Source organism: Myxine glutinosa, chromosome 3, assembly GCF_964187855.1.
Source record: "Myxine glutinosa chromosome 3, kmMyxGlut1.1, whole genome shotgun sequence".
NCBI lineage: Eukaryota > Metazoa > Chordata > Myxini > Myxiniformes > Myxinidae > Myxine > Myxine glutinosa.
This window is the reverse complement of record NC_136263.1, coordinates 143,023,150-143,041,815: the sequence shown is the minus strand read 5'-3', so window position 1 is coordinate 143,041,815 and position 18,666 is coordinate 143,023,150. Positions and strand designations below refer to the sequence as shown.

The window sequence follows — 18,666 nt, the reverse complement described above, 5'->3', positions numbered from 1 at the left end:
TCCCCGTCCTCTACGTCCTTCTACATTCATTTCCATCGCTCTTCTCAACCAGTCACTCATCCTTCCTCAACACATGACCAAACCATCTCAACCTGTTTCTCTTCACAGCATCCATCACAGGCTCTATTCCCATCATCTTTCACAATTCATCATTTGTCTTCCTCTCTCTCAACGATACTCCACACATCCATCGAACCATTCGCATTTCCAGCCTTCGTTGCTGCTCTCCGTTCATTACCCATGTCTCGCTCCCATAAATCGTAACACTTCTCACACATGTAGCATACACCCTTCCCTTCAGCTCAACGACACTCCCCTTCTCATTAGCACGCCACTCAGTTCCCGAAACTTCTTCGATGCACATCTCACTCGAGCCGTTGCCGAGTGTGACCCGCCTTCTCTATTCAGCATGTATCCTAGGTTCACACGGTTAGGCTATGAACGTAGAGCCAGACTGGCTAATGACCCTCTCAGACCACTACATTTTTGATGAACCCACTCAGCGCACATTGTACCTTGAATGGAGTTCACTCCGACACCCTTCCTGCACACAGCACATGGCCACTTCCCAGTTCTGTCCACCTCACCACATGCTTTACCACTTGCCATCACCTTCGTCTTTCCGACATTCACCTTCAGACCTTTTGCCTCCATACATTCCTTCCACTTGTTCATCTTCTCCTTCAGTGCATCCATACTCTCCGCAATCAACACCAGATTATCTGCATACAACAACTCCCACGGTAAACCCTCCTTTACCTTCCGAGCCAGAACCTCCATCACAGCTACAAATAGTAGTGGACTTAGTACCGACCCCTGATGCACTCCCACCTTCACCTCAAACTCACCACTGTTCCCATCCTTCGTCCTTACAGCTGTGCGCGCTCTTTTGTACATTGCCATCACTACTCTGATCAACCATTCCTCCACTCCCAACTTCCTCAATGCCCATGTCACTACTTCGCGTGGAACCCTATCGAATGCTTTCTCCAGATCAACAAACCCCAAAAACAACTTCTTCTTCTTCTCCATGTACTTCTGCAACTGCCTTAAAATAAAAAGCGTGTCTGTCGTTCCACTTCCTGGCATAAATCCAAACTGAATTTCGTTCATCTTCACTTTCTTCCTCATCCTCTTCTCCAAACCCTTTCCAATACCTTAATTCCATGCTCTAATAACTTTATCGCTCCATATGAGCCACAGTCCAGAGCGACACCCTTCCCCTTATATGGAGGGATGAGGGTACTCGGTTCCCAATCTACTGGAATGCGGCCTTCTTTCAACATCAGATTACAGATCTCTGTCAATCTCTTCACACCCCAACTTCCCGCTGCCTTCAACATATCTCACACAACTCCCGTTGGCCCTCACGCTTTTCTATTCTTCATTGCTTTTATTGCTTAGCTTATCGCTTAGCCTGGTGTTAGCTTAGCGGTCAGGGTACCGGCTTAGGATCCTAGGATCCTAGGATCCTGGGTTCGAATCCCGGTCGATCGCTGAATTAACGCCAGGGGAGTTGACTCAGCCTGTCATCCTTCCGAGGTCGGCAAATTGAGTACCAGTTCACTGGTAATTCCCTGTTTGTCGTAAAAGGCGACAAACAGGGTTGGCGGCAGGAAGGGCATCCGGCCGTAAAACATTGCTTCAAAAAGGGGACCAAAAAAACAACAACAACCACGGTGCCCGAAAAAGGCCAACCCCGCTTTGCGGGGAAAAATGGCCTCTAAAGGTGTTTTTTAAATTATTATTATTGCTTTTATCGCTTCCTCAACTTCCTTCTCAGTTATCTTCTCTGCTGCTCCTTAAACTGGGTTACTTTTTGTTGCCATCCCATTCATTCTCTGCATTCAACAGCATTTCCATATTTCTCTTCCATCTTCCTTTAATTCCATCTGGGTCCACAACGATTTGTCCCACTTCATCCTTCAAGCAACTCACCCCCATCACATCACACCTCTCTTTCGCAGTCTGCTTTGAAATCCTGAATACCGCTCTCTGATCCTATTCCGAATCAAAGCATTCTCCGAACATTTTCCGATATGCCTCCTGCGTCTTTGCTGCCTCTTTCTTGGCTGCCTTATAACTTTCATGCTCTGCCTTTTCTGCCTCTGTACCCTTCACCTTCTGCCACTCCTTGAACTTCTTCCTCTTCTCTTCAATCCTCTTTCCAACTTCATCATCCCACCACCATGTTTCTGAGTGCCTCGGTGGTCCTTTACTCCACCAACATACCTCACCAACGGCTCCCAACAGACTATTTTTCATTGACATCCAACCATTTTCAAGCTCAACCACATCATACTCAGCCTCTTTCAATGCCCCCCTCACTGTCACCTCTTTCAACCTCCACACCTTCATTCTCGGTTGTGACTTCACCCGTGCAGTTCTCCTCTCACCTTTCACCCCTATGTCACAGACAACCAAGTGGTGCTGTGAAGCAGCCTCCTCCCCCAGGATCACCTTTGTGTCCCGGGAGTGCCCCCATTCTCGCGTACGCACCATCAGGTTGTCAAAGGTTGTCGTCGACCCACCTGACGTGTATGTAAAGAGCTAATTCTCTGCTTTCTGGAACTGAGTATTACAAATCAGCAAACTCCAAAATCCTTTCACCTTCTCCATTCCTCACACCATATCCGTAACTCCCATGGACTCCCTCAAAACCGTCTGTACTCCTTCCCACATGTCCATTTAAGTCTCCTCCTACCACAACAACTTCCTCATCTTTCACGTTTTCCATCAGCTCATCTATCACGCACCAATCGTTCACTAAGAGCTTTCCTTTTATTTCCTCAATGCAGAACACAAAACGGTCAAGGTCGGAGAATCCAGATGCTTCTGGAATATCGGAGAAGCCGGTTGGTGTGAAGTCAAGAGGAGTTGCTGTAACAAAGCCCATCTTCCATGTCTCAGCCAAAAGTGCATCTTCCGTAGTGAGGAAGCCGATGGTGACGGTTTCACCATTAAGATCAAGTGCTGCGCCTGGCCGTCATGGTGGGTAGTGATTCAATGTGCGTACCACAGGACATGTGAACATCTGAGTTTCCACGATGGCAGAAAGAATGTTTAGGTATAACAGGATTTGATTGGATCTCTCCCCCACCCTTCCTTTTGCTGCTGTTTCAAGGCATGGGGACATCACGGTCTGTTTTTTCTGCTACTACTGGTAATTCTCGTCGTCCACCCAGTGCTCGCCCACCTATAAGAGGTTTGGTCAAAGGCTTTGTTACACCTGGAACAAGCACCTCTGGTAAATATAATGATCTTGGATGTAGCTCTCACCCACTGTCTGCCTTGTCTTCTACAACACAATTCTTTGTCTCGTTCTCTTGTCTTTTATTCTCCTCCAACACCTTTTGCACCCTTCCTGCTACCAGCTCAATTTGTCCAGTCAGTCTTGTGAAAATAAATGCCAAGCCGAGAACAAATTGCAAAATAAACTGGATTTGTTGCAAATTACCACGAAACCCCTCCCAAGTTATATATAAACAAGACCGAAAGTCTAACTGCGGTGTAGCCAGGCTTGTAAAATATTATAAACCACAAACACACATGATTAGCTTTTTAAACAGTTGCTAATGCTGTTCATAACATTAAACAAATAAATTTGGAGGAATCCAGACATCCATGAGGAAAGGTTTTACTTGCAGAACTGAGGGAAGATCTACTGTAATCTAGATTATACCCCACAAGGGTTGGTTGGTTTTTTTGAGAGACGTTATGCCGATGCTTTCGATATTTGATGGTCATTTTAACAATCGGTTTGTTTTTGTTTCACACTGAATGAAAAACGTAAAGGTAGAGCATGGCGATTGTGATATCTATATTATAATAGCCGTAGATGATTCTGTCTGTCTGTTGGGCGTCTGTCCGGGGTGTGGCTTACTCGGTTTGCAGAGTAGCTCCACCCATAGCTCCACCCATTCTGGGAGTGGCTGCATATAATTATAAACAAATATCCATCATTTTATTAACTCGCATAGCTTTGAGGCCCGTTTTGTAGGCCCGTGGTGTCTTGCTCTCTCTCCCAGTTTTATTTCAAATCAAATTCGATATATCATTTCATTTTTCACAGTCGCTAACATAGTTTTAGACTCGGTTGAAAAAAAAACGGGAAGAAAATCCAATGAAAGTTGCCGTTTATAGAACGAAATTAATTCTCAAACGCCTGTAACCTCAAGGCCATTGAGTCTCTCTCACGCCTTTATCTCCAATCTAACTCACCATATGATTTCATTTTTATCGATGGTTTTGGACTCGGTGTCAGCAATAATTGAGAACATTCCACACACGCGGGAAAATGCAGATATATTTTTAAAAATCGCGTCATGGTGTATTATACACCGCCCAACATGACACCGACGGCAACGTGTCGATATATATAAAAAATTCGCTTTTGCTTTTCCGTTAAGATATATTACTTTTTCGTTTGATGACAGTCGTCACAAAAACGTCAACAATGATGCCGACATATATTTCTTCGTTTTTATTTCATTCAACATTATTAGCCGGAAGTAAAATATGTTTCAGGAAATTACCGAGAGATATTTCTTCGTTTTTATTATTATTTATGTGCGCATACACTTTAAATAGGTTTATTTGAAATCTTTAATTTTCCACAATATAATTTACTTGCCATTTATCATTTGATGATTACGAGACAAATTCCTCTCGAGGATCACGACAATTCATGCGCTGCGTGGAAACTTCTATTTCCAAAATGAATGAGACGATCGATGAAGAACGCAGACTTGAACAGGATGAAGCAAGAAAGCGAATGAGACGGGCGAACAAGTCCATCGACGAACGTCAATGCAAACTTGCGGGGTCACCCGTGGGAATCCCACGGGCATGGATGTGTGTGACATTTCGACATATTGAGTTAGATGCTGCACATTCATTTTTACAAAATGGTTACTGGCAAGTCATCAGATCCAGAAATGGTGTAATGAACACTTTATTTACGCGCAAGCAAGAAAGCAAGACGGCCCGATTTCCGATTCCGACGGGCGAGACGGGCCGATTTGGAGCAAGAAAAAGAACGAGACGGGAGAAAAACGAGAGAAACGAGACGGGGAAAGCCGACTGGAGAGGCGAGTTTTTTTTTTTTTTTTTTTTTTTTTTTTTTTGTATACAAGATCGAGGCTCGTGAAAGAGCGAAAATTAATCGCACAGAAAGACAAACAGACACATAAAACAAATAACATCGGGAGCGGTAGACAAGATGGGGAGAGAGGGGGAAGGACACAAACACAACATTTGAGAGCAGGGACCGAGAGACATGGAGACATCGAGAGATCTGTGGGAGGGAGAGGGCTTTGGGGGGGAGGCATGTGAAGGGGGGGAGGCATGTGAAGGGGGGGGGGGGTGGGAGAGGTATAAACATATGGACACTGCCAGGATTTCCAGGAAATAAGTTGGAATTTCAAACAAGGTGGATCTGGGGTGAATTAGTGGGGGTAGAAAAGATCAAGGTTATGGATGGGGGAAGATAAGAGATGGTGGTGAACAGCTGTTTTAAAGACCTGGAGGGAGGAGAGGGATTGAAGGGAGTGTGGGAGTTTGTTCCACAGGCGGGAGAAAAGAGGAATGAAAGAGTGAAGGTGAGCAGAGAGCCGAGATTTCGGCAGTTTAACCATCAGAGGGTTGCTGGCAGATCTTGTGCGACCTGCAGGAATATTTGGGGGACAGAGCACGGAGAGAGCTGGGGGAGCAAGGCCGGAGAGGAGTCGGTAGAAGACAGAAAGACCACCTACCTGCCTGCGGTGAGTGAGTGAAAGGCCCTCAGAGATAGCTTCATCGCGGGAGATTCCAATGATTTTGAAAGCTTTGGATTCAACAGCGTGAAGCCGAGCCAGGTGTGAGGCAGGAGCACCAGCCCATAGGGGAGAACAGTATTCCATTGAGCTGCGGATGAAAGCCTTGTATGTGGTGAGGAGCTCAGGTGTGCCGAGGAAGGACTTCGCACGACGGAGGATGCCCAGTCGGCGACTGGCTTTGGAGGCCAGCTTGGAAATGTGGTATTCCCAAGAAAGATCATGGCAGATAGTGAGACCCAAAAGCTTGAGTGACAGAACTTCTTGGAGAGGATTGTTGAGAAAGTAGATGGGAGGGTTGTCCAGTCGATCTTTTCGGAGAGACATAGTAAGAGAGTGAGATTTGGCAGGATTGAAAGACATGTTCCACTTGTTTGACCAGTCTGTGATTTTGTCCAGGTCTTCAGAGAGTGAGGAGGCTGCAGACTGCCTATCTGAGGGAAGAGGAATGGAGCGGCAGAGAGTGGAGTCATCAGCAAAGAGATAGAGAGGATTTTCCAGAGAGTCAGAGAGATCATTGATAAAGACCAGAAAAAGCACAGGGCCCAGCACACTTCCTTGGGGAACTCCAGCCTGAACAGGAAGGGGAGATGAGAGAAATCCATTCAGGGCCACACGTTGACTACGACCAGAGAGGAAGTCCGCAAGCCATGCATGGAGATTTCCATGGATACCATAGGAGGAGAGTTTGGTGAGCAGAGCTGGGTGCCAGACCGTATCAAAGGCCCTTGATATGTCAAGGGAGACAGCTCTGATTTCCTGTTTGGCATTCAGGACCTCCATCCATTGTTGAGACAGCAGAAGCAGCATGTCCAGAGTAGAGTAACCTGGTCTGAAACCAAATTGATGATCAGAGATCAAGCCATTGGAGAAGAGGAAAGATTTCATATCCGAAGCAATGATGGATTCCATGACTTTGCTGATAATTGGGAGCAGGCTGATTGGTCTGTAGTTGCAAGGATCTGTTTTTGCACCTTTTTTGTGTAAAGCGGTAATGTTAGCTGATTTCCAGGATGCTGGCAGATGACCTTGAGCAAAATATAGGGTGAAAAGAACAGAGAGAGGGTGAGATAGAGCGGCAGAGCAGGATTTTAGGACCCGTGGGCTGATGCCGTCTGGTCCAGTTGCAGAATCAGAGTCGAGGTTTGACAAAAACTCCTCCACCTTGTCAGGAGAGAAGGACACAGAGTCCAGGAGCATTTGGGTTCGACTGGGAAAGGTGGGAACAGAGAGAGATGGGTTTGGGACTAAGGATTTCGAGGCGAACACAGAGTTGAGGCATTCGGCTTTGTCACGTGCGATGTCAACTGTGTGGCCATTTGAGGTAAGGGAGGGGATGGAGGGGGAACAAACACCAGAAACGGATTTGACCAGACGCCACCAGGATTTGGAGGAAGGAGACAGGTTTGAGAGTTCATTCTTGAGTGAGGAGAGATAGTGCTTCCTGGCACTCCTGAGGGTAGACACACACTTGTTCCGAGCTTGGTGGAAGGAACTGAGATTTCCTTCAGTTGGATTAGCCTTCCAAGAGGCAAAGGCAAGTTGTTTCAGGGCAACTGCCTCACCACAAGATTCAGTGTACCATGGACGGGAGGAAGGGTAAGACAATTGAAGGCGAGATGGGATAAATCTGTGCATGAGAGAGATCAGTTTGCTTTGGAAGAATTCCCAGGAAGAATTGATGTCAGAGGCAGTGGAGATGGGAGACCAATCCAGACGATTGATGGCTGCTTGAAGACCGTCCCAGTCGGCCTGAGTGAAATGCCAGACTCGTCGACGCTGAGGAGGCTCTCTGAGAATGGCCAGAGAGATGTCCACTTTGACAAGCACATGATCAGAAGAACCGATTGGAGCAGAAGAAGAGCAGCAGACATTAGCAGGGAAGTTTGTCATAACCAAGTCTAGAAGAGAAGATACTCCATTGGCTGAGATCCGGGTCGGGAAATTGACAGATTGTGTCAATCCCAGTGAGTCACAGAAGTCCTTTGCTGAGGTGCCATGACTAGTGAGAGAGGAACCCACACCCAACCAGGTGGCATGATGACAGTTGAAGTCACCACATATGAGGAAGAGAGAGTTGGGATGAGTGGATAGAAGTTGGTCCATGTTGTCAGACATTGAAATGTAGATGGAGTCATCACTGTTTGGGGGACGGTACAGAACACATATGAACAAAAGGTGGGAGCGGAGAGGAAGCCGTAACCAGAGGTACTCCTGCGGGTGAGGAGGAAAGAGAGCAGTGCAAGGAGAGTGAGGAAGAGAGTTTTTGACAAAGATAGCCACCCCACCACCAGGCCGAGGCTCAGGTCTATCATACCGGAGGAGGGAGTAACCAGGAAGAGTTATTAAGGAATCAGAGACATCTTGAAGGAGGAAAGTCTCTGTTAAGCAGATCAAGTCTGGATTGTCAGAAGCAACCTGTATGGAGAGATCAGTCAGGTTTGAGCGAAGGCCCCGGATGTTTGAGGTCCATACCGTTAATGAAGAGAGAGGGGGAGCATCGGGTACAGGACAGGGGAGGGGAGGAGTAGGGTAAGATGAAGGATGAGAGGGGGAGGTCGGGAGAGCAGTTGATAGTGTTTCAGATGTTGCAGAAGAGTTCCAAGAAAGGGAAGGATGAGGAGGATGAAAGGTTTGCTGGTGAAGGGATGCGGCACAGTGAGGGGTTGTTTGAGGGGGGGCAGAGGAAAGTAGAAGGTTTGGGGGGGTGGAGGTATGAGATAGAAGGGAGACGAAGTGGGGAGGAGGCAGCTTGGAGGAGGAGGGGGGAGGAGAGAGAATTGGAGAGGAATGGTATGGGGGGAGAATTGAATGGGAGGGATTGGGGGGGGAGTTTTGAAGGGGAGGAGTGAGGGGGGAGTTTAGGAGGGGAGGGGCAAGGGGGGAGTTTTGGAGGGAAGGGGAAAGGGGGGAGATCAGGAGTGGAGGGGCAAGGGGGGGGATTAGGAGGGGAGGGGCAAAGGGGAAGTTTAGGAGGGGAAGGGCAAGGGGGGAGTTCAGGAGTGGAGGGGCAAGGGGGGAGTTTAAGAGTGGAGGGGCAAGGGGGAAGTTTCGGAGTGTAGGTGCAAGGGGGGGGATTTGGATGGGAGGGGCAAGAGGGGAGTTTAGAAAGTGGATGATTAATGAAAGACGAACATTGATAACAAATTGGGTTTGTTGTGATTTTCAAGTTAGCAATCCGGTTCAGGATGATGGAGGAGGGATGGAATGAATGTGAATTTAGACCATGTAGTGAGGGAGACGTATAAGATATTGAATTTCTTTTTTTTGAAGTGGAATGAGTTGGAGAGGAAATTGAGAAAAGCCTTTTAAATAGGAAGAAAAACAGCGTGTTGTAATATACCACTGAATAAAAAACAGAAGGGGAAAGGTTAAACATATTTAAAAATATTTAAACAGAACTATGAACAATCTTATATGCACAAAAATACCAACGGGGGGAGAGCCGAGAGGGACCACCACGAGTCACGTGAACAGGGCAAACGGTGGATGGCAAGGAGATAATGGGGGTGGGGCGAACAGCACACCTGGACAGAAAATACAGGATGAGACAACAGTACACGTGGAGAAAATAAAATAAATGTTTTTGTTTTTTTTTGTTTTTTTTTTGGGGGGGGGGGGGGGTGGGGAATTAGAACGTTAGACAGTATTATGTTCGGGGTAGAAGGGAAAAAACCAAGAGCCAAGCAAAACACACTTAAGTTAACAAAACACCGACGGGGGTACAACTACAAGGCCACACACAAGGGCAGAAAACGATTAATTAATTACGAGTTACAGGAAATTCAAACCAAAACTAACTATAATCAAACAATATCACATGGACGATAAAATAACGAATTGAAATTTGACAATCTATCTGGGGAAATGGGGGAGAAACACGTGGTCGAAGAACGAACGAACGAATAAGAATGAATAAACGAATGAGCACAGAGAAGGTAGTCTTTTTTTTTTCTTTTTTTTGATTTGAGATTTACATAAGGAAGTAGGCTTTGGGGTGGAAAGACTGCGAAAACAGAGAACGAAAGTTATTGGATCACAAACGACAGGCGCTGAGAGAAAAACAAAGCCTCAAGGTTGTACAGTGTACACTGTACAAGACCTCGAGACGACACGAATTAACGCGATTTTCAATACAGGTATGAAAGATTTGCACCGAAAATCTTTGACGGGACAATAAACGTACATACACCATAAAAGAAATACAGTTATAACGAAAATACAAATTGGAACAATGACTTAACTTCGATTTCGATGGAGAGCGTGGAGACCTGCGAAAAAACGAACCGTCGCCAGCAAGACCGGAAACGGAAGTGAGTGAGGAGCGATTGAGTGAGGAGCGATTGGAGAGTGAGGAGCGATTGTGAGTGAGGAGCGATTGGAGAGGCGAGTGAGGAGCGATTGGAGAGGCGAGTGAGGAGCGATTGGAGAGGCGAGTGAGGAGCGATTGGAGAGGCGAGTGAGGAGCGATTGGAGAGGCGAGTGAGGAGCGATTGGAGAGGCGAGTGAGGAGCGATTGGAGAGGCGAGTGAGGAGCGATTGGAGAGGCGAGTGAGGAGCGATTGGAGAGGCGAGTGAGGAGCGATTGGAGAGGCGAGTGAGGAGCGATTGGAGAGGCGAGTGAGGAGCGATTGGAGAGGCGAGTGAGGAGCGATTGGAGAGGCGAGTGAGGAGCGATTGGAGAGGCGAGTGAGGAGCGATTGGAGAGGCGAGTGAGGAGCGATTGGAGAGGCGAGTGAGGAGCGATTGGAGAGGCGAGGCGAGTGAGGGATTGGAGAGGCGAGGCGAGTGAGGGATTGGAGAGGCGAGGAGTGTGATGGATTGGAGAGGCGAGGAGTGTGATGGATTGGAGAGGAGAGAAGTGTTAGGGATTGGAGAGGAGAGGAGTGTGAGGGATTGGAGAGGAGAGGAGTGTGAGGGATTGGAGAGGAGAGGAGTGTGAGGGATTGGAGAGGAGAGGAGTGTGAGGGATTGGAGAGGAGAGGAGTGTGAGGGATTGGAGAGGAGTGTGAGGGATTGGAGAGGAGAGGAGTGTGAGGGATTGGAGAGGAGAGGAGTGTGAGGGATTGGAGAGGAGTGTGAGGGATTGGAGAGGAGTGTGAGGGATTGGAGAGGAGTGTGAGGGATTGGAGAGGAGTGTGAGGGATTGGAGAGGAGTGTGAGGGATTGGAGAGGAGTGTGAGGGATTGGAGAGGAGAGGAGTGTGAGGGATTGGAGAGGAGAGGAGTGTGAGGGATTGGAGAGGAGAGGAGTGTGAGGGATTGGAGAGGAGAGGAGTGTGAGGGATTGGAGAGGAGAGGAGTGTGAGGGATTGGATTGGAGAGGAGAGGAGTGTGAGGGATTGGATTGGAGAGGAGAGGAGTGTGAGGGATTGGATTGGAGAGGAGAGGAGTGTGAGGGATTGGATTGGAGAGGAGAGGAGTGTGAGGGATTGGATTGGAGAGGAGAGGAGTGTGAGGGATTGGATTGGAGAGGAGAGGAGTGTGAGGGATTGGAGAGGAGAGGAGTGTGAGGGATTGGATTGGAGAGGAGAGGAGTGTGAGGGATTGGATTGGAGAGGAGAGGAGTGTGAGGGATTGGATTGGAGAGGAGAGGAGTGTGAGGGATTGGATTGGAGAGGAGAGGAGTGTGAGGGATTGGATTGGAGAGGAGAGGAGTGTGAGGGATTGGAGAGGAGAGGAGTGCTAGGTGGAGAGAGGAGAGTGTCAGGTGGAAGGAGGAGAGTGTCAGGTGGAGAGGAGTGAGGGGTCACATATGTGAAATAAATAAATTGTGTTCATTACACCATTTCTGGATTTGATGACTTGCCAGTAACCATTTTGTAAAAACTAGGGCATGCCCGTACTATATCTATATCTAAAATTATATCCCCCCCCTCTATTTACATGAAATGGTTTGGTCCAAAGCGAACGGCTTGCGAGTACGGTGACAATCCCCCCCCTCTATTTACATGAAATGGTTTGGTCCAAAGCGAACGGCTTGCGGAGTTTGGTAAAGAAATCGCCATAGCGTGCACAAACGCGCAGGAAAGCGAAAGAATCGCAAATTAGTTTTTATTAGTTTTAAAACATAGTTTAACGCCAACATAGCGCCAACATAGTTGTGAAATAAATGAATACGCTCTCAAATGTGCCGTCCGAGGCAGAGTCTGTTCGCCACGTTCGGCACACGTGATAGCTCGCTGCTCTCTGATTGGTTGAATCGTTTTTTGGACATAGCTCGGTAACTACTTGTCCGATTAATTTCAAACCTTGAAAAGGCACATCCTCGGGTCCCCAGCAATATACCTGGCAAGTTGCAAGTATATCGGACCCGTGGTTGTCGAGAAACAGCGGTTACAGACAAACAAACACACACACAGACACACACACACACACACACACACACACACACACACACACACACACACACACAGAGATTGCTGGAATTATAGATAGATGAATGTGCAGCATCTAACTCAATATGTCGAAATGTCCCACGGGTGACCCCACTATATTTCTTCGTTTTTATTTCATTCAACATTATTATCCGGAAGTAAAGGTTCACATGTTCATTTCATGTGTGCAAAAACAAACTCCATTTCACGTGTGCATGGACATGAAACACAGACGGGAAATTGCTTAGAGATATTTCGTTCGAAGCAATTCTCCACTGCCCAAATAAAATATTTCACCGATACACCGAGCGAATTTCAGCGAATTTCACTGAGTTTCAGGAAATTACCCAGAGATATTTCTTCGTTTTTATTGCATTAGTTACTAGCAGAAGTACTCAGCGTTGCCTGGCGGGGGAGGGGAGAAGGGCACGTACACTTTAAACATGTATATACATGTGGGATGTGGGATATATACGTGTGTGTGTGTGTGTGTGTGTGTGTGTGTGTGTGTGTGTGTGTGTGTGTGTGTGTGTGTGTGTGTGTGTGTGTGTGTGTGTGTGTGTGTGTGTGTATATATGGGTGTGCATGTGTGTCGGTGTACATGTGTGTGTACGGGTGTGTATGTGTGTGTATATATATATATATGTGTGTATGTGTATATATGTGTGTTAGGGTGCATCAAACGCCCCATGATTTTCAAAAAGTTGTTGTATTTTAATGTCTATTCCCTCAAATGTTACACTTGTTGGTAGAAGTATGTATGCAAAAAATAGATGAAATCAGAGGTGGTCCTGGGTGGCCACCGGCCACTTTTATATATTTAGGGCCATTTAGGGCCACAGCTAAACTACTTTACAAGATAATGTAAAATTAACTACAAGATAATGTAAAATTAACCATTATACCTATATACAAAAGTAAAGTCCTACTTTTACTAAATGCCTAATATCAAACAGTTAAAACAACCTTACATGTCAATGTAAAATTAACCAAAATCGTTCTTCATATTACAAAGTTGTAGTACAGTGTTGTAGTATTGTACTTTCATTGATTAAAAGTTTGAAAATGTATTAAGCACAACGCCAATGTCACTACTCCAACTTTGCTCGTTTCCGCAAATTTGGCCTCGCTTTGCGGTCACATTCAACCACTTGAAGAAGATTTTGGAAGTGGTCTTCTCTTCTTGCAGTTGAGACAAAATCAGTTGCGAGCTTTACTGCTCTCTCCGCAGGGTCATTCACAACATTAAGCCCATCCACAATGGACTTGGCTGCCTTGAAGTGCTCATTGTTCTGCCAAGTGTCAACATCCTCTGTTAGGAAGGTCATATCTAGGTGAAGAAGGTTTACTGTAAACCACGAGTCCTCGTTCACAAGATCAGCCAGGGTTGTCGCTTCTGTAATTTTTGGAAATGACGGTTTGCCATATCCAGAACCGTAGCGGTGTTTTGGAGTGCTTGGCATTTCATCTGGTTGTATGGCCAGTAACACATCTGCAAGGGCACGACGATCCTTTTGAGGAATTGCATTGCTGAACAGTGCCAAAACAACCAGTTCTGGGGTTAAATACCACAAATGTCTATCAAAGGCTTTCACAGCGCTGACTGAAATGGTTGAGTTGACAGCTTTATAGTTGAGCAGAGTCTTGTAAAAGCACAAATCAAACCATGGGGCATTTGAAGCAGACTGACATATGAGCCACCAATCACAATAAATATAAACAACAAAAACAACAAACTCCTTCAGTTTTTTCTGTTGATGTTGTGTTGTTACAGTTCCTCGAGGTAGTAGAGAAATTTGCTCTTCAAGTAGGCATATTTTGATGGAATAAAGAATCTTTGACATCCACCTTGCTTTATGCATGGCCCCTGGTCTGTGGAGTGTTCCTTGTTTTGTGACATCATCATCGAGGACTACCTGGCAGAGTTGTGCCATTTCCTTGTAGTCTTCCCTACAGTATGAAGCGCTTGTGCGGATTGTGCTTAAAACCTTGTTTTTGCAGGATAAAAGCAGCTGTTGTGCATAGTCATTGTACATGGAAATGTCAATTTTGGTTAAACTTTCATTCTTTGCATGCGATATGCGTTCCCAATTCTTCTGGAATTTTTGGAACAAAGATACTTCTGGAGACTTTGATGCCTCAATTTTGAGAACGTCAAACACATGATCCAGGATTACCTCTCCAACATGATGGCGACATGCACACCACAGAAGAGCACGGTCCAGTTTTGATTGAATGGTAACACAGGCAGCTGTAACGTGTCCAGTGTTTGATGCTGTTGTGTCAAAACATAAGTTGACAACTGATTGTTTGCACTTCCATGAATGTAGATACGTGTAAGTGTGCTCGGCAATGATGTCACCTGATGACCTATCACTTCCAGGAGGATATCTAGCCACCCCCAGTAGCTTTACATCAGTGGCATTCCCAACCAACACTGGCAATCTTTCTTCCTTGACATTCTTGTTTGTGAGCGTTGGTATCTGCTTGCCATCCCAGTGAAGTGTTGCAGCTGTTGGGGCGATCCAATTTTCTTGAATATCTTTGGCGATAGCACTTGTTATTGATCGTCGAGCCTTATCAGCAGTTGAGTACGACTTGGCCACACGACGTGGATCACCTCCTGCCTCTTGAATTACAGCTTTGGTGAGCGCAACCTGTTGAACAGGAGTTATGTTTAGTCGAGTAGCAACAGACACAACTGAATGTCTTTTCAGAATATCATGAGGAATAAAGGCAGATGTACCTGCATATGTTGATCTGTGGTGACTACGCTTCCTTTGAAACTCTGGAATCGCCTCTTCTTCAGTTTCTTCCAAGCTATCTGCAGAGTCACTATCATCAGAGCATACAGAACTAATTGTCATCTCTTGTACACTGGATGATTCATGACGTTCTCGTCTTGAAGCTTCCGCTAAGAGGCGTTTTTCTTTTCTATGATCTTTATCAACTTTCTTCTTGTCAACACCACCAAATGAGGCTACTCTGTCAGATTTCATTGACTCTAAAAATACTCTATCTTCCTCATTCTTAATGTTTGTCATTGCATCTTTTGTCCATACACCAAAGGTCTTATCAAGACGTTCATTCATGGTTTGCAACTTAGCCAAAGTGCTTGGAGATTCTCCGCGAGAAACAGGTATTTGACGCAATTTGTTATTGTCATTAAGAAGGTCAAGTATTAGTTTGCAGCATTGATGGTCTGAAAGCATAGGAATATTTGCTTTAGTGTAGAATTTTTTCAGCTGGATAAGGACGATGCTGGCAGATTTCCATTTCAGTGGCTGAGTTTGTTTGCCTTCACATATTTCTTTCTGGATGTACCACATCACGCATCGAAGAACCTGCCGGCAAGTTGGGAGGCGGACTCCTGTCAATGTACCATCCGCTTCTGTAAAAGCATTGCCAAGACCAAAAATGGCACTTGCTAATCTGGTCTTCTTATCTGCCATCTGAAAGAAAATAAAGGATATTATTAGACTACTAGTATGGGACCCACGATTAGACCTCCGATTTCATTCATGTAAAAATACAAACTAATTATCAAACCATCGTTTTTTGCATAAAATTGTTATATTTGTATTCCTCTCATCAAGACCTTCAATTTGATACCAAACATGACTAGGTTTGGGTGTAAAATAACAAAATCAAACATTTTTACATAGTGCGGCCCCGAAAATGGCCCTAAATATATAAAAGTGGCCGGTGGCCACCCAGGACCACCTCTGATTTCATTTATTTTTTGCATACATACTTCTACCAACAAGTGTAACATTTGAGAGAATAGACATTAAAATCCAAGAACCTAAGGGCGTTTGATGCACCCTAATGTGTGTGTCTGTATGTGTATATATGTGTGTCTGTATGTATATATGTGTGTGTGTGTGTGTGTGTGTGTGTGTGTGTGTGTGTGTGTGTGTGTGTGTGTGTGTGTGTGTGTGTGTGTGTGTGTGTGTGTGTGTTATTGTGAAACAGGTGCAGCATCTAACTCAATATGTCGAAATGTCACACGTCCATGCCCGTGGGATTCCCACGGGTGACCCCAGTAGTATTATAGGTTTGACGATATGTTCAGCATGAATGGCATATAAATCAAAATGGCGGTGTGTGGAGTCAGCCGTCGTAATGACATCAGACGTAATCACATCATCCTGTCATGTGACCAGATCCTCAGTTCTGATTGGTATACGTTCGAGGGGACATCCATACAGACGGACAAACACTGTTCTAGACAGCTTTTGCCTATGGGATGCACCGTAAAAATGTAAATGTAGAAAAACTGTTAATTGACATCATCCAAGATGGCAGCACAGTGCCTTATCTTCTCCCAATATAGCTCAATAAATATTGCATTATCGTGATTTGAATGTGAGCACACAAAATTTTGAATGCATTGTATATATTATTGCTGGATGAAGATGTCAGTCAAGCAGCAATCCATAATGACATTTCCGAGATGAAACGGAACAAAGAATCACATGCTGATATTTTGGTGGACCTCCAGAATACATTCCAACTGTATGACAAACTTGTATGGCCAGTATAATTTCTGCAGATGGTCTGTTCAGACGATCTGCTTGATGGTGTTCACCAAAAAGTTCTGAAGAAACAAAAAGCTGCATGTTTATGACTGCAGCCCATGGAAATGGTTGGTCTGTTCTGCCAATTTATCGCAGCAGAACGGCCATGGAACTGATCTTCATCTACAATCGATCCAAAATAAATGCTGCTGTTTTTATCTCCACCACCTATGGTGGATGGAGGTTATGTTTTCACCCCTGTCTGTTTGTGAACAAGCCATCTCAAAAAGTTGTGGACGAAATTTGGCGGAGAGGTTTGGTGCAGTGCATTCAGAAAGTATTCAGACCCCTTCACTTTTTTCACATTTTGTTATGTTGCAGCCTTATGCTGAAATCGTTTAAATTCATTTTTTCCCTCATCAATTGACACTCAATACCCCATAATGACAAAGAGAAAACAGTATTTTAGAAAGTTTTGCAAATTTATTAAAAAGAAAAAACTGAAATATCACATTGACATAAGTATTCAGACCCTTTGCTATGACACTTGAAATTTAGCTCAGGTGCCTCCCATTTCTCTTGATCATCTTTGAGATGTTTCTACACCTTGATTGGAGTCAACCTGTGGTAAATTCAATTGATTGGACATGATTTGGAAAGGCACACACCTGTCTATATAAGGTCTCACAGCTGACGATGCATATAATAGCAAAAACCAAGCCATGAGGACGAAGGAACTGCTTGCAGAGCTCAGAGACAGGATTTTGTCAAGGCACAGATCTGGGGAAGCCTACAAAAAAATTTCTGATCTTGTTTCTCACAGTCGAGTCCTTTCCATGCTTTTTTGCAAACTCCAAGTGGGCTTTCATGTGTCTTTCACTGAGGAGAGGCTTCTGCCTTGCCACTCTGCCATAAAGCCCATGACCGTTGAGTTGCTATGATGGTTGTCCTTCTGGAAGTTTCTCCCATCTCCACAGAGGATCTCTGGAGCTCAGCCAGAGTGACCATCGGGTTATTGGTCACCTCTATTTACCAAGGCCCTTCTCCCCCGATTGCTCAGTTTGGCCGGGCGGCCAGCTCTAGGAAGAGTCCTGGTTGTTCCAAACTTCTTCCATTTAAGAATTATGGAGGCCACTGTGCTCTTGTGAACCTTCAATGAGCCACCTTTGGAGGCCATTTTTCCCCACAGAGCAGTGGTTGGCCTGTTTTGGGCACCGTGGTCCCCTTTTTGAAGCAATGTTTTATGGCCGGATGCTCTTCCTGCCGCCAACCCTGTTGGTCGCCTCTTGCGACACACAGGGAATTACCAGTGAGCTGGTCTTGGGAACCTTCAACGCAGCAGAAATTTTTGCCGACCTGGACCAAATCAGAAACTCGTCAAACAATTGGAACACGTCTTTCAATCCTGACAAAATTCACACTCGCTGTCTCTCTGAAAAGACCACCTGGACAACCCTCCCATCTACTTTCTGAACAATCCACTCCAAGAATTTCTGTCACTCAAGCTTTTGGGTCTCACTATCTGCCATGATTCCTGGGAAAACCACATTTCCAAGCTGGCCTCCAAAGCCAGTCGCCGACTGGGCATTCTCCGTCGTGCGAAGTCCTTCGTTGGCACGCGTGAGCTCCTCACCACATACAAGGCTTTCATCCACAGCTCAATGGAACACTGTTCTCCCCTCTGGGCTGGTGCTCCTGCCGCACATCTTGCTCGGCTTCACACTGTTGAAACCAAAGCTTTCAGAATCGTTGGAATCTCCCGTGATGAAGCTAATTCTGAGAGCCTTTCACTCTCTCACCGCAGGCAGGTTGGTGGTCTTCTACAGACTCCTCTCCGGCCTACCTCCCCCAGCTCTGTCTGTGCTCTGTCCCCCAAATATTCCTACAGGTCACCCAACATCTGCCTGCAACCCTCTGATGGTTAAACTGCCAAACTAAAGACTCTCTATTCACCTTC

At 45.7% G+C, this 18,666-nt stretch overlaps 1 protein-coding gene across 1 annotated transcript in view; it reads left to right on the top strand.

The window, feature by feature from the left end:
• LOC137423150 (carboxy-terminal kinesin 2) overlaps window positions 1-18,666 on the top strand; it is a 91,040-nt gene that overhangs the window by 15,528 nt on the left and 56,846 nt on the right. The window contains exons 3-4 of the mRNA XM_068109987.2: window positions 2,799-2,991; window positions 3,125-3,247. Of these exons, the coding sequence (XP_067966088.2) occupies window positions 2,799-2,991; window positions 3,125-3,247 (316 nt within the window). The remainder of the gene's footprint in view (window positions 1-2,798; window positions 2,992-3,124; window positions 3,248-18,666) is intronic.